General features: G+C 45.1%; 2 protein-coding genes across 4 annotated transcripts in view; both read left to right on the forward strand.

The window, feature by feature from the left end:
* LOC102379126 overlaps positions 1 to 15,583 on the forward strand; it is a 16,254-nt gene extending 671 nt beyond the window's left edge. Inside the window, 5 exon segments of the mRNA XM_025210555.1 lie at positions 6 to 190; positions 8,875 to 8,991; positions 9,986 to 10,107; positions 11,638 to 11,760; positions 15,421 to 15,583. Coding sequence (XP_025066340.1) covers positions 6 to 190; positions 8,875 to 8,991; positions 9,986 to 10,107; positions 11,638 to 11,751 — 538 coding nt within the window. The 3' untranslated portion in view covers positions 11,752 to 11,760; positions 15,421 to 15,583.
* Positions 15,531 to 23,875, forward strand: part of FAM219B (family with sequence similarity 219 member B) — a 17,011-nt gene continuing 8,666 nt past the window's right edge. For all 3 annotated transcript variants that reach the window (XM_025210532.1, XM_014522459.2, XM_025210533.1), the window contains exon 1: positions 15,531 to 15,646. In XM_025210532.1, coding sequence (XP_025066317.1) covers positions 15,605 to 15,646 — 42 coding nt within the window. In that variant the 5' untranslated portion in view covers positions 15,531 to 15,604. The remainder of the gene's footprint in view (positions 15,647 to 23,875) is intronic.

Raw genomic sequence — 23,875 nt, forward strand, 5'->3', positions numbered from 1 at the left:
CTCCACCCCCGCCGGGTCTCGGCCGCCGCTGCGGTGCGAGCTCCGGGCCCGGCCGCTGCACCTGCCCCATCAAGGTTATGGGGCGTGGGCCGCGCCCGGGTCGCAGGTTCCGACCTGGGGTTGCTGCAGCTGGTGCTAGGGCTGGGGCGGGCCCTGCTCTGCTGTGGTATCGGAGGCCTCCAGCAGGAAGGTGACATTGAGCGGAGCTGGGCCATGCCGGCGAAGGGGAGCGGGAGCAGAAGTCAGGCTGCCCTCCCTGCAGGGCCCCGGGGCTGTAGCAGCCTGGTGGCTCGGGCACCTCTGCCCTGTGTCTGCTGCCTGGTTTTCCCCTGCCTGCTGCCTTGTGCCTCCCTCTCCTACCCTCCCCTGGGAACGGCCACAGTGGCTCCAGTGTGAAGATGGTCACCTGTCCCACCAGCCACCGTGGCAGGTTCTCATAGAAAGGCCCCCTAATCCTGATTTGTATCAAGTGGCCTTCCTGGTTTCTTGCGCTCATGGGAAAATGTACCTTCTCATTTGTTGTGCACCTGCCTCGAAACCAAAGGGGGACCCAAAACTCAGGCAGTGACAGAAACACACAAGTGCTGGTAGCCCTGGGCCATGAGCCTCTTCCTGGTCATAAAGATCAAAGGCAATTTTGCCTGTCCAGAACAATGGGGAGTTACCAAAGGTTAAATGACTTAATAGGCCTCCAAACCTGGTAACTGAAAGAATGTACCACATACAAATTCCATTTTGTATCTGTACAGTTCCTCCAATGCAGAGTGATTGCTGCGGGGAGTGATCTTCATCTCTTTCAAAAAGAAAACAAAAGTGGGAAAGGAAGCTGTTACTGCTTCCTTCCTATCTGTGCGCTGAAGTGGTCTGTCCAGCTCCTAGAACTCTTTATTTAAATCATGGTTGAAGGTTCCAGGAAACACCTTGTGATAAAATGTTTTGCTGAATCTCCTTCTCACTGTACTTATTTTTTGTGTGTATCTTGCTATGGACTTATTTATTGCATTATTCCGATAAGCTCTTTGTTCTTGCTTTTGAGTTCCAGCATTGCACGTCCCCTGCTTGCTTTCCTATACCACTTGCCTTCTGTGCTTCTTCAGTTTGTATTTCAATGATCTCAGTTACCGTAGCCATGCGGTCTCCTTTCTCTGCTGCCCTGTCTTGAAGTGTCCTTTTGAAACTCTTCTGAAACCCCAGTCTTACCTCATTCAGTTTTGCAGTGGTCTTTGAAACACTCTGTAGGCAAAACATTGTATTGCCCAAATACAGGTATGTCTTAAACTGTGAATGTAAATTCATATTCCTGTCCTCACCCTTTTGTGTTCTGCAATTATGATTTTCTGTCAGATTCATTACTTAGATTATTGAGCTCTCTGGAGCAAGGAGCTATTTCTTGAATTCTGTGAAGTCCCCAGCAAGTTGCACCTGCCCACTTATCCTTGCTTCTCTCACATATTCTGACTCAGCTTGGAGGTAGCAGAGAGTGGGCCATTAAATACAATGAAAGATGAGGAAGACAGTCTGAGTGGCTCCATTTGCTTTCAGATAATCACAGAATTGTCTCTAGTGTTCATATTGCACTTCTGCTGAGTTTAATATTTTACAAATGTTCCTCAGTTCTCCAGTATACCATCCATACGAGGCCGGTAAATATTCTTCATTTCTGCCTGTTAGTAAACAAAGGTAGCCTGCAAGACCATATGTTGGCAGCTGAGGTAATATTTTCTTGAAGCCCTGAGTTCAAGTTCTTTACTTTTAAACTCTAAGGGTATCTGTTGAAGTAATGCTTTTTAATTTCTTGTCCCTAAATATGCAGTCACAAACGCAGTGTGATGCAATGGGAATATTTTGTTGCATTTCTTAAAAAAAATATTTAAAAAAAAATCTTTGGCCTTTGTAACACGAACACTGGCATTAAGAGTAAGTTTTGTCTAGGTGTGTGTGTTCCTCTCGCCTATACCCATTTTTTCTACCCTGCATGTCACTGTAGTACCTGGGTGCATTCCAGCAGTGCAGCAGAAAGCAACATAACTACTATCTGTCTTTGTGATTTTTCTCATGAGTGTCTTGGCAGGCAAGAGTGTGCAGTGGCTTGTTCTGTTCTGGAATTGTTTAGAGAGAGTGTGGGGTGTGTCGAAGGCAGAGCCACAGAACTGCACCTTGCCCTTGGCGTGAAAGATGGTGAGGTGGTGATGGTCTTTAGTTCTTGTAGGAATTAATTTCATAGACTTGGGCTGGTTGATCTCTTTCCCCTTCCTTTTTCTCATTGAGATAAATATTATTCCGGTTTTGCTTCTTACTTTTTCAAATGTTGGCTCTAGTGTTAACACTCCTGCATGTAAGAAACACTCAGTTAACGATGACATAAATTAAATCAATGTTATCATGTTGGTCTTGTTCACTAGGGCTGCTTGCAAACATTTACAAAACCAAATAAACCGACACTTTATTTGAAATTCGGCACGTGCCCAGAAGAGCCAGCGCCTCAGGGTTGGGCAATTATTTTGGCTGGAGGGCTGCTTAATGAATTTTGGTGAGCTGTCAAGGGCTGCAATGGTAGCCCTGCCCCTCGCCATGTACCTTACCCCTGGCCGCCATCTTGGGACCAGATGTCCTACCCCCTAACCCAAGGGCAGGCAAAATAACAGGCCATTCTATCCAGCCCACAGGACCCCTAAAAATTTAGAAAATATTTATCTGTTCCTCGCTTCCTGTCAAAGATGATAGGAGCCAGAGGCAGTAGGACCGAGGGGGACCTGGGAGCACGAGGCAGGAGCCCAGTCCCACCCACCCCCAGCCATTTCCCTGCTTCCTGCCCTGGTCCAGCACCACTGGAGCACCGTGTGGCTCCCAGCTGCATGACTGGACTGGGGAGCATGGCCCCTGCTGGTACGGGGGTGTGCGTGTGCAGGCAGGGGCAGAGTGCATGTGCGCACGCGTGTAGGGCAAGTCCCACACGCGCACCCCACCATACACATGCACCCACTCCCCCCTGCTCTGACATACATTCAGGCCTCCACACCCCCTCACACACAGCAGCCACCCTTCCCCCCCCCACATATCCACACACACACACACCCCCCCATGTGCCCCCCGCCACTGTCCCTCCAACCTTATACCCAACCCGCAATATAAAAGCGTAAGATGTCACATTAAGCTATTGTGCGATCACCTCTATGTACACTACACAAACGTATGTAAACCAGGGCAAAAATATTTCTTGCAATCAAATTAATGAATTTTTTAGATGTTTGCTTTTTAGAATATAATTTGGTATTTTTCTGGTTCCGAGATGGCATAACCCCTTGCTGAAAGTAGTATTTCCAGGGGTAAGGAGAGGGACGTCTCATGGCAAAGTTCAGGGGTTAGGGGGTGGGACTTTCAGTTCCAAGATGGAGACCGGGGGTGGGGCAGCTCTCAAGGAGTGGGGCTACCCATGTGGCTCTCGACAGCTTGTCAAAACTCGGTAAGTGGCTCAAAATAATTGCTTTCCCTGCCCCTCGTCCCAGGAGTACTTTTGGGAGGGGTGGTTGCATCTTGAAACCAGAAAAAAAATGATATACTAAAAAAATTGAACATCTACTATAACTTATTTAAATGTTATTTAAACAAATATTTTGTCCTGATTATATGCATCTAGAGGCGATTGTCATAATAGCTCAAAATAGTCTTACTCTTGTATATTGTGTGTGCGCATGGGGGTACGGTGGGTGTGGAGGGGTGTGGGGTTTGTGGTTAGGGTGGAGTGTGTGGGTATCGTGGAGGATAAGGATGTGTTTGAGGGCTGTGGGAGGGTGTGGGTGAGTTGGGGAGGTGTGTGTGGGGAGTGTTGGGGGTATGGTGGAGGGAGTCCTCTGAGTCCCTGGAGTGTGCAAATCCCTGAAGCTGTGTGTGGTGGCCATATTATCTTAAAATGTTCCTCATAATCATACATTGTGAAAGGTTAAAATGATATTCTAACCAGAATTTCATTTAGTGTATATGTATTGAAGGAAAATCATACTTGGGATTACTGTCATGCTTTTTGAGGCCAAACCACATGCCAACGTAACTTTAAAACAAAAGAATTTGGTTAGTCCATTGTGCTATCTAAAATACATGCAATGCTTAGGTGTCCTCTGCATGTGTAGGTAAAGGCATGATGGGATCTAATGCATGATCCATACAGTTGTGCCTTCTGCCATGCCATATGTGCATGCAGGAGGCATGATTGTGGGATTGCACATTCGATTGCATTGTGCCTTACTGCCAGTGCAGGGGGAGCCTGATCCTGGGCTCCACCTGCTTAGGCAAAAATTAAGCTCCTGTAGCTGGGACCCCCTTGTTTGAGAGACTCTCAGCTGTGGGGGTTCCCCACACACCCCTGGGGCTGGGGGTTCACAGCTGCCACAATCCCCCAGGGATTGCAGCTGCTGCAACTTTATCCCTCAACCCTATGGCTTTCATACACCCCCAGGGCAGCCATGCCCCTCTGGCTGCTAGGACCCAGCTGGACCCCGTTACCCAGGATCTACAGCTGCAGGACTTGAGTTCTCTGTGCTGTTGGGTCCCAGAGTGGGCTGTTGCTGGGGCTGAATTCCCTCAGTTGTGGGATTCCCAGCCCTGGCTAGGCATGGTTCACCACTATTACTGGGAGCCCCATCAACTGCTGGGGCTTCCAGCTGCAGGGGAGACCCTTGTATGTGTGCAAATTAAAGCTTGATAGCAACCAGGTATAAAGTTAGTACACATTTTTTAGGTCTAACTTTATAGCTGCTTGGAGCTATGTATGGTGTTATAGCGCCATGAAGGTAACTGCACAGTTAACCAGTTAATTGTGTGATAGTTGTAACATGTAGTGGTGGCTTCATAGTAAGTAGTTGGTCATACACCTAGAATAAGATGTATCTGCTTCTCCAGGGATTTTGATACAACTTTGGTTAGTGTTATTAATAAAGTAATCTTAAGAAGGGACCAGTCTCAACTGCTAGCTGTTTTCTGCCTGTTCTTGGTAGGCATGTAAATATTGTGGTAAAAAAAAAAAAATCCATTTGACCACCTCTAATTATATTGGTTAAATGGTTAACCCATAGCACAATACCTAGTTTAGTGACCTCAAGGAGGAACGGCCCCAGCCCCTTATTTTTTCACTGTGATCCCAGGGTGATGGGTGTCACAACCCAATTAAGTACTGCCCATGCCACAAGCAAGAAATATGTTAATCAAAACCAGTTTTAGTCTGCACTAGGTTAACTAAGGGTTAACAAAAAAGATAGTAACAGTTTTTGCTGCACATGTCAAAAAGGGATTTATAACTGCGACACTAACTAGAAATGAAACTTAGCCTTCTGTGCTGTACATAAATCATTATAATTGGTCAAAGAAAACAAGGAGTGACCCTGTGATAACACCTAGTGAAAAACCTCTATAATAATTGGTGATTCTAATTAAATTTATGACGTGGCGAAAAGCAATTGGCTAGTACACAAACAAAACCCCGCTGCATTTCCGCGTAGTGGGGGAAGAGCGACTCCGTATATACCTGGAGACCTCTGACATAGGTGTTAGAGAAAACCGGCAATTTGATCACTTGCCAGTTCGTCGTGGTCCCCCCCGCAGGTCTTCGACCTTCTCAGACGTAATCGACGACCCCGACCCGACAATTCTGCCCGACCAGTTTTGCGAACTGATCTACTTATGCAGACTGACCTACGAACCCTAAGCTGTAACTAACCAAGTATCTTTAACCTCCGTCTTTCACCACCTTGATGGAGTAAGTAAATAATCTTGCTTTGCAACCGATAAGCGTCCTGTGCCTAATTCCACTCCTAGCGTCACAAGTACCCGCCTGACGGGCCTCTAAAGGTCTCGTACCCTTCACTGCAGTGAACGGCAGTGACAATGGGTTATGAGCTTCCTGCGCCTCCCACCACACTTGTGCTACTGCAACTTAGACCTGGAAGGCTCTTCTGCACTGCCAGGCTGGGCCCTTCCTAACTCACCACAGAGGATGTGGGGAGCTGGTCCCAGCAATGTGGCCTCCACCGAGTGCGCTGTATCCTTTACCCCTCCTGATTGTGGTGCTGGAGCCATGCAGCACCTGTCTGAGCCATGAGGCGAGGCTGAGAGTGAGGCTAGCTTGGCCCAAAGAGGTGCTGCCACAGCTGGACCAAGCAGCACCAAGTCTGAGGGGTTGTGATCAGCCCCTCACACTGTGATTGCAGCCCTAGAGCATTCCTGAATGGTGGTACAGTAGGGATGGGGTGGGGGGAGCATTAGCGCTGCAACAGCAGACTCCCAGGCCACTGCTGCTGAGTACCCTGGGGCTGCGCTTACTATGTGAGGGCCTGGCAGTTACCCATCAGACCCAGTGTCCTCTGCTTGCCACCTCGGGCCGAGCCAGCTGCCCGCTTGATCAGGCCCCGTGCAGCCCCAGCACCATGGGTGGGAAGGGAAAGGATGCAATATGCCTGTTGCCCTGCCCAGGGCCTGCCACTGCAGGGGAGCTGGACAGACCCACCGCAGGGCCCAGGAGTCTTGCTGCTGCAGCAGGAAGGCCCCACCTGACTCCTGCAGGGTGGTCTAGCACCTCCTTCCTTCCCTCCCTCCATGCCTCCCTTTCCATGGTGGTGAGATCTGGGCACAGAAGTGATTGGTAGCCCCAGCCCCTGCCTGTGGGGCAAGGGGAAGCTGCAGCCTTGAAGCTGGGCAGCACCTTGTCTGTGGCTCCCCATCAGTGGTCTGGGGCCTGCACAGCACCGGCTGCACAGTGAACATAAGAGGCTGGGGCCAGGGCCATTTCTGCTGGAGGTCACTAAGCAGTAAATGGTATAAATACAACTGTCATTTAACTAGTTACATCCCTAGTTCTTGAGTTAGCTAGGTAGGCAGATTCATGAGTGCAGTTATTTGGGGGGGGTTCCTCTTCTGGCAGTACAGATAGTGGAAGGAATGTAATATTGAAAGCTGTGGGAGGGAAATATTTGCAGCCAACTACATAATCTGTGGGTGGGGTAGCTGGGAATGTACTTGCATTGCATGAGAGAGACCTAATTGAGTTCTGTGCAGCCGCTAAAATTTTGTCCTACAGGTTTGGCGTCTGCCAAAAAAAATGTTCATTCTTTTGGGGTTGAATTGTTGTAGCTGTGGTGGTGAAAGAAATGTACAAGAAGCGAGAGGGTTTTGTGATAACTTGTACTGGACAAATTGGATAATTGTGATGGATGTTGGACAAGTTTTGGGGCATTAAAACCACTGTCCCTCGTGAATCCTTTTAGTTAGTGGTCCAAAGACACAATTGGTAAAATAGCATTAAGGGAGAGAACAAAGTTATGACTTTATGAATGTTATCTTCATCTTAAATTCCAGTACATTTTCATAGGATCATAGGAAGATAGGGCTAGAAGGGACTGTACAAGGTCATTTAGTCCAGCTCTCTCCTCTGCTTAAAGCAGAATCATCCTAACTAAACCATCCCAGCCATGTGTCTGTCTAGCCTGCTATTGCAGATTTCTAGGGATGGAGATTTCACAAGTTGTCTAGGTAGCGTGTTCCAGTACTTAGCCACCCTCATAGTCTTACTCTCCAACCTAAATTTTCTCTGGTGCACTAGCACCTTGAGTCCATTGCTTTTAGTAGTGTTCCATGTGGCCACAGAGAAGTACATCTCCATCTTCTCTCTAATCACCTTTTAGGTATTTGAAGACTGTTATCAAATCCCCCCTCAGTCTTCTCTTCTCCAGACTGAAGAACCCTACTTCTTTTAGCCTATCAAGAAACTCAAGTTTCATTGTAAACTTCATGCTGGATGGCAGTCCTAAAGACTGAAGTTCTGTGTATAATCTATTCTGTAATGCCACTTCTTTATTGAATCAGACTTCCTCATTGACCAAGCTTTATCTTCCCTGGGGATAGGTAGTTTTGTCTCAATGAGGCTTCTGGAGTCTGTAGAGGTCTTCCTGGGAGAGGATAAATGCCACTAAGTCACTAGACATGGGCCAGCAGCCAGCCACGGGCTGAAAGTAAGCTTTCATCCACTGCCAAGCTGATAACCTAGACACAAGTTTATGTCCTGCTGTTACTGAGTCATCTGCTAACTTTCCTGTTCTGTGTCCTCCCCAACCCCTGTGTTACCTAATCATTTAAGAATTTTTGTTAGAAATTAGAAAATGTTTCCTCCCTTGGCTTACAAAACCAATCATTGAGCAATTTCAAGACTTGTCTACCCATTCCTGTATTATTGCAAAACCGATAGTATTCTGAAATACATACTCTATGTTTCCTTGTATAGACAAGCCTAAGCCTGAAAGTGGCAAGAAGCATCTGATTTACTTTCTCTTTCCCCAGTCTTGCCACTTCAGAAAATAAACTGATGTAGCTTTATTAGGTTTACATCCTTGTGATTTCCTAGATGATGCTGACAATGTTATGAATTGCATGCTATAAATAAAACCATCTTCTGCTGCAAAAGAACAAAAATATTGTAATGGACTCATTTGTTTAGGGGCACAGAAAAAAAAAAGGAATTTATTGGACAGGGCTAACAATGGCAAGATAGCCTGTTTTACTTTGTCTGAATAACCTGGTTCCTCAATTAGTCTTGCAAGCTTTTGAGTTGTATTTGCATACATTTTCAATCCAGTTCAGGAATGTTTTGTAGGTCCACTCCTTCAAAATGAGAGTAACACCTTTCTGTAAAGGGCTTTACTTAGACCATCTTGCCATCAAACATGACACTTTATTCTAAATGCACTGTACTGAACTAGTGACTCAAACTTATGTAATTATTGGCTGTACCCTGACTAAATGACTTAACTGCTGCAGTCTACTGGCCTGAATTTTCTTTTTTAATGAAAAGCGAGATTTTGTTTAACCCTCCCGTGTTCCTTCCTAATACAGCTGTATTGCCTGCTCACTGCTACTCCCATGAGGCACATGAATCAGATGAAGAATTTGATGCTCGTTGGGTAACGTACTTCAACAAACCAGATATTGATGCCTGGGAGCTAAGGAAAGGTATGTTAGATAATCCTTCTGCCCCCAATCCACTACAGGTATAGAGTAATGTGAGAACAACTTAGTGTCTTAGAATGGTAGCACCACTAAATATTACAGCTAGGCTAGAAAGTAAAAGGTCTGATGTGACTTTCAGGGGATTGTTGACAAATCCTCTGAAACTTAGTTCCATAGTATGGAACTGCACCTTCTATATGCTTCAGAACTACCTGGAATGGCATGAACTACTGTACTTGACATTTAAGGAGGTAAAAGAACCTAGGAATCAAGTGGAGACTTCCATACATTCTGCTGGCCAAGGGTTTGCGGTCATTGGGGCTCCTGAGATAAAATTGGTGTGTAGTACAAAGTCCAGTTGATAATGTACTGCCTTGGATTGTTGTGTAGCAAAACACTTGAAGCTCAGTGATGCAGAAGACCTGGATTTCACTTTTAGTTTACTTATTGATGAACATGATGCTAGCATTCAAAAGGCTTACTAGCTGCTTAAGTGTCTAGATTCTTTCTAATTTAAGAATTAGTTTTAAATGTGAGACCTTTTTTCACCAACAGCTGATAGTAAGTTTCTTGAGGGTGGATTTTGTTGAGAGTGACCAAGCTCAGTTGTTGGTTAATGAATAAATATCTATGTAAGTAAATTCTGGAGGTTTGCTTCATAGCTGAAGTGTGGACAGTAATTGATAGAATCTATTTTTCTGTCACAGCTCTTCTAGCTGATTTACTATTGATTTCTTTGCTTGAAGAAAAAAACCAATGGGGTGAGGAGGTTCTGAAATTATGGGGGAGAGAATTTTGAAATTGACTCCTGTAGTTGGATGCTATAGTAACTGGCATTTTGGAAAGGATAGGTAGGTCCAGGTAGCTTACATGGTTTTAGCTGAGCTTTTTGAAAGTACTCATCCAAAAATTTCTAAGCTACCCACTCCTTCACTCCCTTTAGTGTGCAAATTACCTAGGACAATCTCTGACTGTTTTCCTTGTCTCATCTCAATAGGCATGAATACACTGGTGAGTTATGATCTGGTTCCAGAACCAAAAATCATTGATGCTGCGTTGAGAGCGTGCAGACGGTTAAATGACTTTGCTAGTGCAGTCCGCATCTTAGAAGCTATAAAGGTGAGTGAAACAATGTAGGGCAGTGGTTTTTAACCTGTGGTCTGGCGACCTCTAGGGGTCCGCAGACTGTCTTAATAGGTCTGTGAAAGATGACTATGATCAAACAAAAGTATGTGACTACCCACGCTACAATTGAAAGGATCCACACCTTTATCTGAAATTTCCAAAGGGGTCTGCACCTCCATTTGGAAATCTTTTGGGGGTCTGCAAATGAAAAAAAGTTGAAAACTACTGAGTAGGGTATGATAGCTGGAAATGTTGATGTTGATTGAAGGTCTTTAAAACAGATGTATGAGTCTTCTACTTTTTCACTATATTTTATTCACCGTTTAGTTAGTGGAAACCCAGTTTCCTGACACTACCAAAGGTAGTATGTGCTTTGTCTTTGGATCATGTGATTAGTTTCAATTTGCTGTCTGAAGGAAAGAGAATGGCAGCATAGGTATACATGCCCTATCTTACAATTGTACTTTTTCCTTCCCACCATTTACTCGGTTTGCTAGAAGAGAGCAGAACAAATTGGTAAACTTTCTTGACCACCACGTCAGAATAGAGTAGGGGACATGTTCCTCTTTCTTCCCCCCACCCCAGTAAAGCAAACTTGTAGCTTTAGTCCTTGTACTGAAGACTGACATTTTAGAAATGCCAGCCAGTCCTCACTATGATGGATTAGTTCAACTGCTGTTCTGTTCAAGACTGCTGTTCAACTCCAGCTTAGTAGATGTGGTGTATTGGTAACAGGCTTTTATGTAACTTCTGTGGAAACATCCATCTCAAGAGACCTGCTCTATATTAGTTTTTGGTATAGTGCCCTTTAATCTTATGGGAGATGGACTACTATATAAGAGGTAGGTACTATAGTGCAGAGGTTCCCAACCACCAGGCCCGGGCTGCCAGCAGTCATGTGTGGGGTTAAAACTGGGTGGCCCGTGACTGGGAGTGGGAGGACATGGGTGGGGAAATGCCCAGGGTGGAGGGCAGGGAGGCGGCTTTGCTGCTTAGTCCTAGGTATGGGCAATTGGTGCCCAGGGTGGAGGGCAGGGAAGTGGCCACAGCGCTTCATCTGGTGCTCCCACTCCCCAGCCGGCACTCGCATGGGGGGTACCGGCGTTCCTGTACCTGTCACCTGAGCAGGGAGTGTGGCCTTTAAGGGGGTGCACATGCACCCCCTACATGTCACTACTGCTGTTAGGGAAGGCAGCAGAGCCCCTTCTTCCTAGGCAGCCCCAGCTGGGTCCCCCTGGGCCACCACCTGTGCAGCCCCCTTCTCTGCAGGGTCCCCTGGTGCCTGTGGCTGCGGTGCCCCAACCAGACCTGATCCTCGCAATCCCCCGCCCACAGAAAAATTAAATCTAAATATGTAAATTTAAATATTTTTGCCACTCCACGGTATAACAAAGGTTGGGAACCACTGCTATAGTGGGCATATGGTAAACAGTGCCAGGCAAGTGCTATCCAATGTTTAGTGTAACACTGACCTTGCTGGGCCATATTTCTGCTGTTTTAACACCTCTTTATTTTATTTTTCAGGATAAGGCAGGACCTCACAAGGAAATCTACCCTTATGTTATCCAGGAACTTAGACCAACTTTGAACGAATTGGGAATCTCCACTCCAGAGGAACTGGGCTTGGACAAAGCATAAATCTTATTGGTAAGGGGCACCAGATTTTTCTAGAATTGGGATGGCTCTGCAGCTGGACTGCCTTTCTAGGCAGCACGAGCAGTGGCAGCTCCTGGCCCACACTGCTGCCCACCCCAGGCCTGTGGTACTGACAAGGACCTGTGTTGCAGAGCCATGCGCTCTGTGCCTGCTCCAGGCTTACTCGCCCAGACTCAGTAGCTGCAGTGCAGGACAAAAGCTGTTGCTCAGCATGGGGTAAAAGTGGTCCCTGCCCCTCCTGCTGCTGGCAGTTCCCTGCTGCAGCTACCCAAGGCTGACCTGTCTGCTCTGTGCTGCCACTGCTGCTCGTGGAGCAGCCTGGAGGCAGCGGAGACACAGGGTAATCCAGCTGCAGAGCTGTCCCAGCCCTGCTGCATGCCCACTGGACTGGGCCAGGGGACTGAGGGACCTGCTGTGGGCCAGATGCGGCCCACGAACCATATTTTGCCCACCCCTGCTGTAGACACTGCCTAACTCAAGAACAAGGCTCTTTTGTAAAATTATACTGCATGAAGATTTTGAAAGTCCAATTCCAAACTGGAGTGCTTTGCCTGAAAAGAAATAAAAAGGGCTGTGAGGGTCAGATTGGTTTGTCAAACTAATCCAAGTATGGTTTAAGTAGAAAGTTCCTAAGAGTTTGTGAGCCACACTGATATCCAGTAGGGCTGTGTGAAGCTTTGGTAGCTGATTCATTTTAGAGGAGATTCAGCCTGATTGAGCAGCCGAATTGCCAAATTCAAATCGAATCAGGAGACTCATTAAGAGGTCCGAATTGAATCGGAAGGCTCCAAATTGATTTGGAGAGATTCAGAGCCGATTCAGAGATTCTGCCATAGGCTTATACAGGTTTCCCTCGCATAAGGTAAGCCCACTTTATAATGTAACAAATACGGATAGGTTCCCGAAGGAGTGAGGCTGGGACTAGAGAAGGGGCAAGGGGAGGGGTGCTGTTCCCAGGGCTGCACTGTGCTTCACCTGTTCCCCCGTGCCTGGGCTCTGCCTCTCCCCACTCACCCCAGCTCCTGGGCTGCGCTGTGCCATGGTGTAGGCAGCTGGTGTTGGTTGCTCTTGGGGCTGTTGTAGTAGGGACTGAGGGGAGTGGCAGTAAGCAGAGCCCCAGGCTGACTCTTCCTGACACTCGGGGTGGGCACACTGAGCACCAGAAACACCGCCAGCCTGCAGTGGCAGCCTGCTGTCATCCTGTGCACAGATCTGGGGGCGCACACCCCTGGGAAGAGCCTGACACAGCCCCCCAGCCCTCCCGGGGAGGTGCGGAGCAGCAAGAGGCATGGCAGTGCGCCCCCCCCCCCGGTTGCAGCCGGTGCTAGTTTCTCCTGGGGCTGCTGCAGCAGGGTCTAGGGTTAGCACGAACAACCTGTGCCACGTCCCACACTGCCCGGGGCTCCGCTTGCTGCCATTCCCCCCAGCCTCTGCTGCAGCAGCCCCGGGAGCAGCCGACATCAGCTGCCTGCACTAGGGCACAGCGCAGCCCAGGAGCTGTGGTGAGTGGGGACAGACAGAGTCCAGGCACGAGAGAAGAGGCGGAGCACTGTGCAGCCCTGGGAATGGCACCCCTTACCTAGTCCTAGCTTCACTCCCTCCCTTGCTCTGTCACCATCTGAGAATGTATTCCTATCTGTTAGGGCTGTCTGAAGCTTTGGTCGCCAATTTCAGGGCTGAATCTCTGAATCTGAATCAGCTGAATCGAATTGGGACAGTGATTTGATCACTGAATTGAATCACTGTCCCTCAAATTGGCCAAATCCAAATCGAATACTTGCTGCTTTGCACAGGCCTAATATCCAGTACTAAAAGTGCACCTTCAATTAAGACATTCTGAGAATCTTGAGAGTGTTTTAAATCTGAGCTGTCAACTTGGATCTAGTTGGAAAGCTTTAGGTAGCACCACTAATGTTTTCAGGCTGTTTATTTTCTTCTAAAAAACTATATGGTGTTTGGATGTACCTTTGCATGCAGACAACTCTTATTTTCTAGTTTTGTAGAATAGTTCGATTCTACAACTAGAGGCTGTTCATCCAGACTGGGCAACATTCCCCCGCCTCTCCCCTTCCTACTAAAAAGAATCAAAAAACCAAACAACTTAAACTCTTTCTAAATGCTTTGAAAATTAAGTAGACAAGGTTATTTTGGTAAATCTGATATATTTTATTAAACCAACTCAAATAGTTGGAAAAAAAATCTTCTTTGCAAGCTTTTGGGCACAAACACCCTTCATCAGTCTGAGGAAGCATCTGCAGTTGGTGTGTGCTCTTCTTGTATGGAATGAATAGTAAAGAAGCCAGAAACTGATATGCATGCAGGAAAGCCCATCACTGACAATGTAAATTAAGGAGTCAATGGGTGAGAGACAGGTTGGGGTGGGGAGGGGAATTAATGTAGCTGGGTAAATAGTGGAGAGGTACCTGAGGAGTTAAATTGAAGAAAATTAAGGGTTGTTGCAAAGGAAAAGGGTTGAAAGGAGGCAATAGTGTTCAACCCCCTACATGTTTTACTTACTTGCTTGATTTGCATGATTCTGTAAGGGCTAATAATGGTGCGTCTCTTCTCTCCAAGCTGCATCTCTAAATAATTTGTTTTGGCAGTATGGTGTTATGGTACTAGCTCAGAAGTATGTGAACTTTTTTGCTTCTCAACAATCTGTTAGCAACACTTCTCCAAATGGAAGGCTCATCCCATCCAGAAATACAGTAGCCTTCACCTTTATTTTCATTTTGCTCAATCTTCTTATAGATGAGGATGCTCTAAATATGTCTGCCTTAGGCTTCAAAACTGTTCTTTTGGTAATGGTCAGTGATACTGAAGGTACCAGGGCAGAAGGAATGCTGTTTTATGCTTTTCATAAAGCTTGATTTGGATACATCCAGTACTGAGTATAATTGTTTTTTCCTTTAGCAGTTACAGAGTTTTAGCCATGGTTCAGATAACCCCTTGCTTACAATATAGCCCATGAGTGAGTGCCCTAATGTGGCCAGGGTTCAAGTGTTCCATAAGCCGAATGTTATTAAGTCCAAACTGAAAACTAGGGATCTCTTTTTAGGGCTGAACTAAAAAGCTGCTGCCTTCTCATTCAAATATAATCAGGAGGGGCTCCTAAATCCAGTACTAAAAAAGCTGACCACTGGCTTATACAAACTTTCTTACATTAATTCATTCCTGGCTGACAACTTGCTTACGCATGTCTTCGTTTGGGTTCCATTTGGGGACCCATTGGAATAACAAATTAAGTTCATGCCAGTGAACTTGGATACAGCCTGAAATGAAGCTCCAAATGAAACTTCCAGTGATGCATGTAAGTGTGTGTCAGTTAGAAATAGGTTTTTGAAGGGATTAGATGTAAAGTTGACAGTTACATATTTTACATTTTTATATATGCAAAGCCTCAAACCTGCAGTTCCCCTCAGTCTGAAGTAATTTAACAATTTTAAAACTAGTTTACACCTTTTTCTGGGGAAAGGTGTCTTGGAGTTCTAGGAGACTGGTAGTATGAGGACCACATTTCTGGGCCTGAAGAATTTGTATGAAATCTTTCTGGAGAGAACACAAAGAATGTGAAGCAATTACCTGAGAACAGTTAAAATGCTCCCAAAGTATTGACCTGCTCAAGCTAATCCTTTATCTGTTCTTTTCCAGATGGGTTGCCTGTGCATTTTATTAATGCTACCTGATTGTACAGTTGCCTGGAGAGACAGATGTTAAAATATTACCTTATTTGAAATTACTTCTTCCTTTATTGAGTCACAATGTATGTGATTTGAACTTGAACCTAATAAAGGAGAAACTGGTTTGAACTGAACATGATCCTGTTGTGGTTATAATGGAGAAGAAAAAACAGAAAACACACATTTCCAAAAGCAAAGTGAGTAACAAAAATACACTGTACCTCTTTAGCTAGAGCAGCTTACTTTTTAAAAAGTATAACCCACTCTGGATCCATCCAGCAAGAATACTGGTTTGCAAGGCCAGATGTAGAGTTTCCTGGTAGGACAGAACTCCAGGACAAAAGGAGTGCCATCTCTGTCAGTTTATATTGTCACACTACTAGGGAGAGCAGTGAGACATGCTTTGTTCTTGCTTGGTTACACCCTATGCTGGAGTACCCCATTGTCAACCAACATGTTCAATACCAGTGACCCAAGTTGCTGTACACACAAGAGCTTCATGGTCAGGAACCCTTTTTCTATAAAGGACACAGCTGCCATTGAAGGTTTTTAGGGACAGCAGAGTCTTGTGTCTTTTATAAAATGTTAAACTAAGCTTACTTGAGCTAGAATCCTCTTTGTAGTGTGCAGTGATCTGGGAGTCCTTATCCAGATTAGGGTTTTGAGGTCCTAGGACTGTATAAATAAATGCCCTTTAGATTCTTTTTCAGGGGGAGGAGAAAGCAGAAAGCCCTTCAGTTGAGCTTTATGCACTGCCTAGCATAGAAGCCTTCATAGGAGCTGAAGCAATGAAGCATGCATCTTGAATCTGCCTTGTAGTGCAGTCTAAGCCACGAAAAGGTACCTGCCCTGAAAAAGTGGATTGTAGGCTAGCATGAATATGTGTATATGCTAGAAGGTAAAGTGGATGTGAAAGCAATTACCTCTGTGCAGCATAACATGATGCTCCTCAGTTGCCCTATTGTATCTGCTGTGCTGGTTTGTTCATGCAAAGAAGTACCAAGAAGCCTTGGAATGCTTGCAAGAAACTGTCAGCTGAGTGGCAAAGGTGGGAGATGGCTAAACAAAAGCAAACAGCAAGTGCATCATCTCAATACCATCATTTATTTGCTGGGCCTATTGAATAGATCTTGCCAGTTCTAAAAGACTTCCTTTTTAAATGCTGCCGAGATGCTTTTGTTCTTATAACTGAGTACTTGCTCTGTATTCAGAGGTCCACAAATCTGTAGCAAATTACTGTAAGTCAGCTGAAGATTTGGTAAAGAATTAATCTCAAAATAGATCTGATGTTTGAACTAGAATTTGGGGATGGCAGGTGGCTCAGAAAATTTAGCTCCAAAGGCTGCGAAACCTTCTGCTTCCCCAGTACAGGCAACTGAACACCTTGCTTCTTGGGAGGCAACTTGCTGAGAGGCAGTGCTGCAGGTGCTATGTAGTCAAGGTCACTTTTATATGTTATTGTGCTGAGTTTTTAGCTAGAAAATTTCATCTATTGTCACTGTTGTGGTGTGAATATGCAGATGTTCCATATGAATGGAGTAGTGCCCCGCTCTATAGATATAGATAAAAATTTTACAAGGCAGAGAAGAAAGATGTGTGCTGCTATGGTGTCTCTCCAAAAATGCCCATTTCAAGTGTTTTTTGGAGTAGTGGATGCCTATAAATAGCTGGCTGTAGTCATGCAAGTGTTCAGTCAGCCAGCTCTTCTAAACAGACCCTAAAAACAGAAAGAGAATAATATATTTGTGAATGGTGATTACTTGTCTCCAGGTGCTTGCTGTCCTTCACTTTGCCCAGCGTTGCTGAGAACTGTCTTTTTCTTCTTTTCCGGTCCTTCCTTTAGTCCTCAACTGAGCATTTAGCTCCACCTTCAGGAAGCAAAAAGTATAAACAAATCTCTGGGGAATATATCAAAGCTGCATTTCTTGGCTATCTGTTATTTGGCCCTCATCCCTGTTTATTTTTCTGCTTCTAATTATTTTGAATGGGAAACTACTACCATTCTTACTAGAAGTGCACATATTCTTCCTTCTCCTGCCAGTTTAGTAGAGTAACTTCTTTTTCCTGTGATTCCTAATCGTATCTCCTCTCCTTTTTTTTTAAGTTTACTCTTGAACTATACTTCTTCCAAAAGCTCTCTTCCAGCCAATAATGAGATGCTAATAAATTCAAGCTATAGCCACCACTTGCTTTCTTTCCTAATACCAGTATTTCACAGTTATGGGGCCTGCCTTTATGCTATAATCCAAGGTTGCTCAGGCTCTGGCCCACAGGCTAAATCCAGCTCACAAAGCCAGGGCATCAGGCTTGCAGGAAATCTGGCAGCAGGGGAACAGTGGCAAATAATACTGTCACCCTCCCTGGTTGCCAGGCCTCAAAACTTGCATGGTGGGTCCAAGCTGGGCCACACCACCATCCCTGCCCTTCTGTACTGCTGTCTTGGTGCTGGGTTATGGCCCGTTCTCCCCACAGGGCCAAGGCATGCTTCCTTCCCCTATGCTGCTGGATCAGGAATATGCTGCCCCCCCTCCCCATCAGCTGGATAGGGCCCCTCTGTTCTTGGCCTGGGATCACTGGCTGGATCTGGCCCATAAATGGACTGAGTACTGCTCATCCAGCCTCCCAGGACAATCCATTTTTCCTGTATGTACTGTTTGGGAAGTACAGGTTTAAGGAATGGAGTAGAAGAAACACTTTGAAAACTCAGCTGACAAATAGGTACCTGACAGTACATTTTTCCTTATTTCTAAATATGCCCTTTTCAAACAAATGTAGAATTCAAATGAATTTAGAATGCTTGGAAATAGGGAGTGAGAACTAAGGCGTTTTTGATGGTAGAAGCCTTTCAGATTTATTGTTAATTTGTGATGGGGAAAATGAGCTTTAATAACATCAGATAGTTCTCTAAAAAATATTTACTCACAAAATGCTTTCATTATTGACTAATATTCATCTAATGAACTTAAAACTGCCATGCTTTGGTTTAACTACATCAACCCTGTCTATTACTAACTGAAACAGGTTTTTGCTTTTTATGAACACTTACATTTAGGGGTTTAGGTTGTAGCCGTGTTGGTCTAAGGATATAGGCAGACAAGGTTCCTTGGGTGAATTTGATATCTTTTATTAGACCAACCAGCCTATACACCAACATCCCACACCAGGATGACATCCATGCCTGCCTTACATATCTACAGGAACAAGATTACAACCCAGAATACAGACCCAAAGATATCACTGAGCTTATACACTTCATCCTCACACACAACAATTTCACTTTTAATAATCAACACTTCCTCCAGATGATGGGAACAGCTATGGGCACTAAAATGGCCCCACAGTATGCCAACCTTTTTATGAGCCACCTGGAAGAAGAATTCCTCAAAGACTGCACCATCAAACCCTTGCTATACTTAAGATACATCGATGACATCTTCATCATTTGGACTGAGAACCTGCAATCTCTGATTGAGTTCCATCAGAAATTCAACAGTCACCATCCCTCCATCCGACTTTCTTTAGAATACTCCAACACCAACATCCCCTTTTTAGACACAAGGATCAGTCAAGCTGTGAACGAGCCTGAGACTGAGCATCTAAGTAAGCCTGAATATTACAGCATATTCTTTCACAGAAAAAGAAAACGTGCAAGCGCGTTTTCAAAACAAAAACACAGAAAAACAGTATTATAAAACGGTCCAACTTTGATGGCCTTAAAAAAAAAAAAAAAAAGTTAGCTTGGGTAAAAACTACGAATAAGCATTAGCTATTCCCCCCCCCCAAACTATTGGCGATTACTTGGTTTTTGATCCAAGTTCAATGCACGGCGTTATATTTTATGCAATTTTCTTAATGTGCAACCCATCCTAGCCTTCAGACAAGCACCAAACCTCGCCAACCTCATCACCAGAAGCAAACTTCCTCAACCCCAGAACACACCAAAAGGATCCAGACCGTGCCATGACAAGAAATGCAAAACCTGCCCCCACATCTCCACCACCCCCACTATTACTACACCCCACAACACAGCCATCAGCATCCCAGGATCTTACAGCTGCACCTCCAGGAATGTAGTATACCTCATCCAATGCACCAAATGCCCTGATGGAAGATATGTAGGAGAGACCAGACAACAACTGCGCACCAGAATGAATGCACACCGGAAATCCATCAAAGACAGAAACACCCAATTACCGGTGGGGGCACATTTCTCACAGGAGGGCCACTCTCTCTCCAATCTCTCAGTCCTGATCCTCAAGGGAAATTTACACAACACATCCCAGAGACGAGCCTATGAGCTCCATTTCATCAACCTGCTGGATACTAGAGATCAGGGACTAAACATAGACATTGGATTTTTGATACATTATAATCTGCCTGGCAACTGACTCCCCAGCCCAGCCCAGCCCCTGGCTTCTTTACTTTTCATTCCATCCAGGAAAAGCACACACCAACTGCTGCAGCTTCCTGAGCCTGACGAAGGGTTTTTGAACCCGAAAGCTTGCTTAATAACTATTCTCCAACCATTTGGGTTGGTCTAATAAAAGATATCAAATTCACCCAAGGAACCTTTTCTACATTTAGGAGTGGATTTTGGTTGTGTGTTTCCCTTCCCTAAAAGCAACAAATCTCATTTGGGATCTTCTCAGCATGTGACCTTTCAAGGTAATGTATCTTATAGCCATTCAGACTAATTAATTAATAAGTTATCTTTACTCAAAGGCTATAAATTCCTGAATTGCTAAGATTCATGTGGCTACACAGCCTACAATCCTGTGAGAGAATAAAACCTCAATAATGACAAGAAACTGTCATTGGGTTGAGAAAATATTGGCACTATATCTTAGTTCTCATTTTGTAGGACAGTAATTTGAGAGTTAGTATCTTTATCAGTTACCAATCATGACTACTATCTGTACCTAGAGAAAGTCCTGAAGACAGAAGCCCTCTGCAATGGAGAGATGAAAGAAGGCGGTTTTTTGCTGTTGTTTGGAGGTGGGGGAGGGGACATAAGCCATAGGATGGATATGCATATAAGACACTGGACCTTACTCTGCCTTGAGGGAGGCTGGGGGAGTCTATTTGTAATGATGTGGGGTCTGTGCTAGTATCTTCACACTGGAAGTATGTCTCTATTTTGTGCTGTTAAGTGAGGAAGAGGACTTTTAAAAACACCTCTAAGAATTAGCTCCCTCCAGAAGTCTTTTTAGAATATGTGCTTTGGCTTGGATCTGAATGTAGGGGTGCACGAGAAAATGCGTGGCATACCACTTTTCTTGGTATCCATGTAAACTGAAGCATCCATGTGCTACCTTATGCTCTTCTGTGTGTGTGTGTAAAGGGTGGAGCAGCCATAACCCTGCCTGTTTTCTTTGTTATGTCTGAGCTTCAAACTGATTTTCTCAGCTAAGTGTATGAAGAAAATCTCCATCTCCTTTACCTCTTTATTTCTTTCCAGAAAGACACACCTCTCTGTGCAAAGAACAAAAGGCTACTATGATAGCTGACAAGAAGCAGGTTAAGTCCTCAAGGTTCACACCTTATGTAACTAGCACAGGGGCGGGCAATTATTTCGGGCAGAGGGCCGCTGACTGAGTTTTGACAAGCCATCAAGGGCCACGTGACAGGCAGCCAGGGGAAGATGAATATTAATTTTCTAATTTTTTAGGGGCCCTGCAAGCCAGATAATGCAGCCCCTGCTAGGCCATTCTTTGCCCACCCCTGAACTAGCAGCTGACTCATTCCCTGGTTGACAAGAATAGTCCCTGCCTGTTCTGCCTGAGGGAAGAGCCACATCTCTAAGTGTTCGGTGTAGAAAGCCTTGTATGCAAGTTGACCTATGCAGGGCTCAAACCAGGGCTGGTGGAGCAATTGCTGCATTTTAGTGGAGGTCTGGAAGAGATGATCAAAATGGCTGTCCTTATTGATTGCTCTTTTGAACAGATGTTGCACTTAAGCATCTGGTAGCAAAGGTGAGGCTGAAAAGAAATATCATTGTAACAAACTGAGGGTCTTCAACACCCACTGCTGCTATACTGCCAACAGCAATGAAGCTACTTAACCCAATTGTGTCCTCAGAATCATGGACCCAGAATAAACAACAACACACGGCTGAATTAGGCTTGCACACTAAGAGGCACTATGTTCTAGGGAGCAGAAACTTCACTCTAATGGAAGGACCCTCAGGCTTTCATTAAAGTGGTGCTAGGTAAACTGGCACCAACACAAACTAGCCACTGTGGTGGCTGTGGGTGCAAAATAAGCCTTCTGTGGAAGATGAAAAGCTTGTCTTGCCAAAACAACTTTTCATCATGAATTTGTTCTGACGAAACTGAAACCTACCAATTTATATAGATGTGTAGGGATTCCCTCCTGCCAATTTTTTTTTCAAACCATTTAATTAATAAAACAAAAGCCCAGAACTTAGAGCATCTTTAAAAAAAAAATTGTGTGGGGTTTTTTTCCGTTGTTTTCTGTTGCAACATAATGTCAATGTTTATTTAAAAATGGAATATTTTGACTTGACTTTACTGTTAAAAATTATTTAACTTGAGGGCAGCTTCTGCTTATAAGAAGCTTCATTCAATCTGCACTTTTTCTAGGTCCATGTTGCGTGTTTGCATATATGTGAAACTTAAATTTCAACATGAACAAGAGACTAGCTTAATCTAGAAAAGAGGAAAAAGGTACACATGTAATAAAATGTTATAAACAGTTCCTAACCTGACCTCTGTAGCATGATCAGGTGCACAAGTACTTAAATGCGTCTTTATTTCCATTCAATTTTTATTCTTTTCCAAATCCCCTAATCCTTAGTCTTCCTCAGACCAGATTGATATTAAAATTATATGACTGTATACTGCCACCATGGCTGATTAATCTAAAAACCTTTTTTATTAAGGGCTCAGTTCACATGAGCATGTAATTTCTGCCTGTATTCACTCAGCAAATTACAGCAGGGCTTCATCTCCTCCTTCTTAGTGCTACGAAGAATGAACATTGAATGGTTTCTTTCTCCATCCTGTGAAATGGATCCATGGGCAATTAAATAAGTCTACCCTTTCAGCTACCAGACTAGTAATTCATTTGAATATTAGCTTTCATAAGAAAGTAAGTACTGCAATTATCATTTTCATAATTGTAGTATTCTAAAAGTTACTCTTGTGAAGCTGGGGGAGACCTGTTCTGGTTATGAGCAGGCAGTGTGTTAATGGCCTCAACTTCAATGCCCTTCAGATGTGATTTAACTATAAGGTGCTGGTGGAAAGCAAGTCCTGAGGCTATGCTGCCCCTTCATTGCTTTCTCTCCTTGAGTCTCTTCTTTTTTATGCATTTTTAACTTATGATCCATTGATGGATTGCAGCTTCTGTCCCTTCCTTAGGTGTCCACCCAACATCTTAATTGTCATCTGTGTAAGTATCTATGTATATGGAGTCTCTTCTTTTTGCCATGTAGTTTGACACTTGCTGTGTGGTTCATACCTATGCTTTGTTCAGGCCTAGAGGTGAAATCTCCATTTCTTTGGAGTCGGGGAGATGCTTCTATGCTACTGAGTTCTGTGCTCCTTGTAGCAGACACTTTCAAGCTGTCTTTAATCGCTCAGTTACAATGCTTACTTTCCTTTTGAAAACTTGCTGAGGAAGTTCATTTATATATATGTTCCTTGAAAAAAAGTCCTCCCGTCCCCCCCCTGGAAGATGAAAAGTAAGTGCGTTCTTGACTAGGGAATGCACCTCCCCGTGCTCTGCAGGGCCAGAGAAGGAGCAGTGACAGCCTTTTAGGCTGGGGTGCCACATATTCATCTCCTCGAGTGCCCTTCTCATCCCTGCTGGAGACAGCTTGTAGAAGGGATGCCAGAAACGGGGGCCTGGGCCTTGCAAACTGGGCGGTTTAATGCAGTGTCAGCCCTCAGAGCAGTGAGGCTGGTGCTGCGGCGGTGCAGCCATTTCTTACCCTGCCGAGTACAAGGGTAGGGTTGCCGCCCCTCCAGGATTGCCCCGGCGTCTCCAGGAATTAGGTATAAACCGCCGGGAGATGATGAGTCACCCGGGAGAAAAGTGATAGGGCATTCATTAAAATAAACATTAAATGTTGAACCTGATTTATACAGTAGTCCAGTGGGTATTTTAAATGTAATAGTCACGTGCATTTGCCTTCCTGACGTAAAGCCCGTGCACCGTGCTCTGTAACTGCCGCAGGCGGGCAGGGTTGCGGGTGTGCCGCGGGCACGTGGCATTCGGGAAACCTCCCAGAGGAGCCTAACAAGAGTTGGCAACCCCGGGCGGGGGGGCACGGAGGTGGTGCAGCCATCGATGATCCCTGGCCCTGCTCTCAACGCCGCGCCGCCCCGCCCCGCACTCCACGGCACAGGCAGCGACGGCCTCACACGTGTGTGCCGCCAGCCCTGGAGCGCGGCCATCGAAGA

This window comes from Alligator sinensis, unplaced genomic scaffold (genome assembly GCF_000455745.1).
Source record: "Alligator sinensis unplaced genomic scaffold, ASM45574v1 scaffold311_1, whole genome shotgun sequence".
Lineage (NCBI taxonomy): Eukaryota > Metazoa > Chordata > Crocodylia > Alligatoridae > Alligator > Alligator sinensis.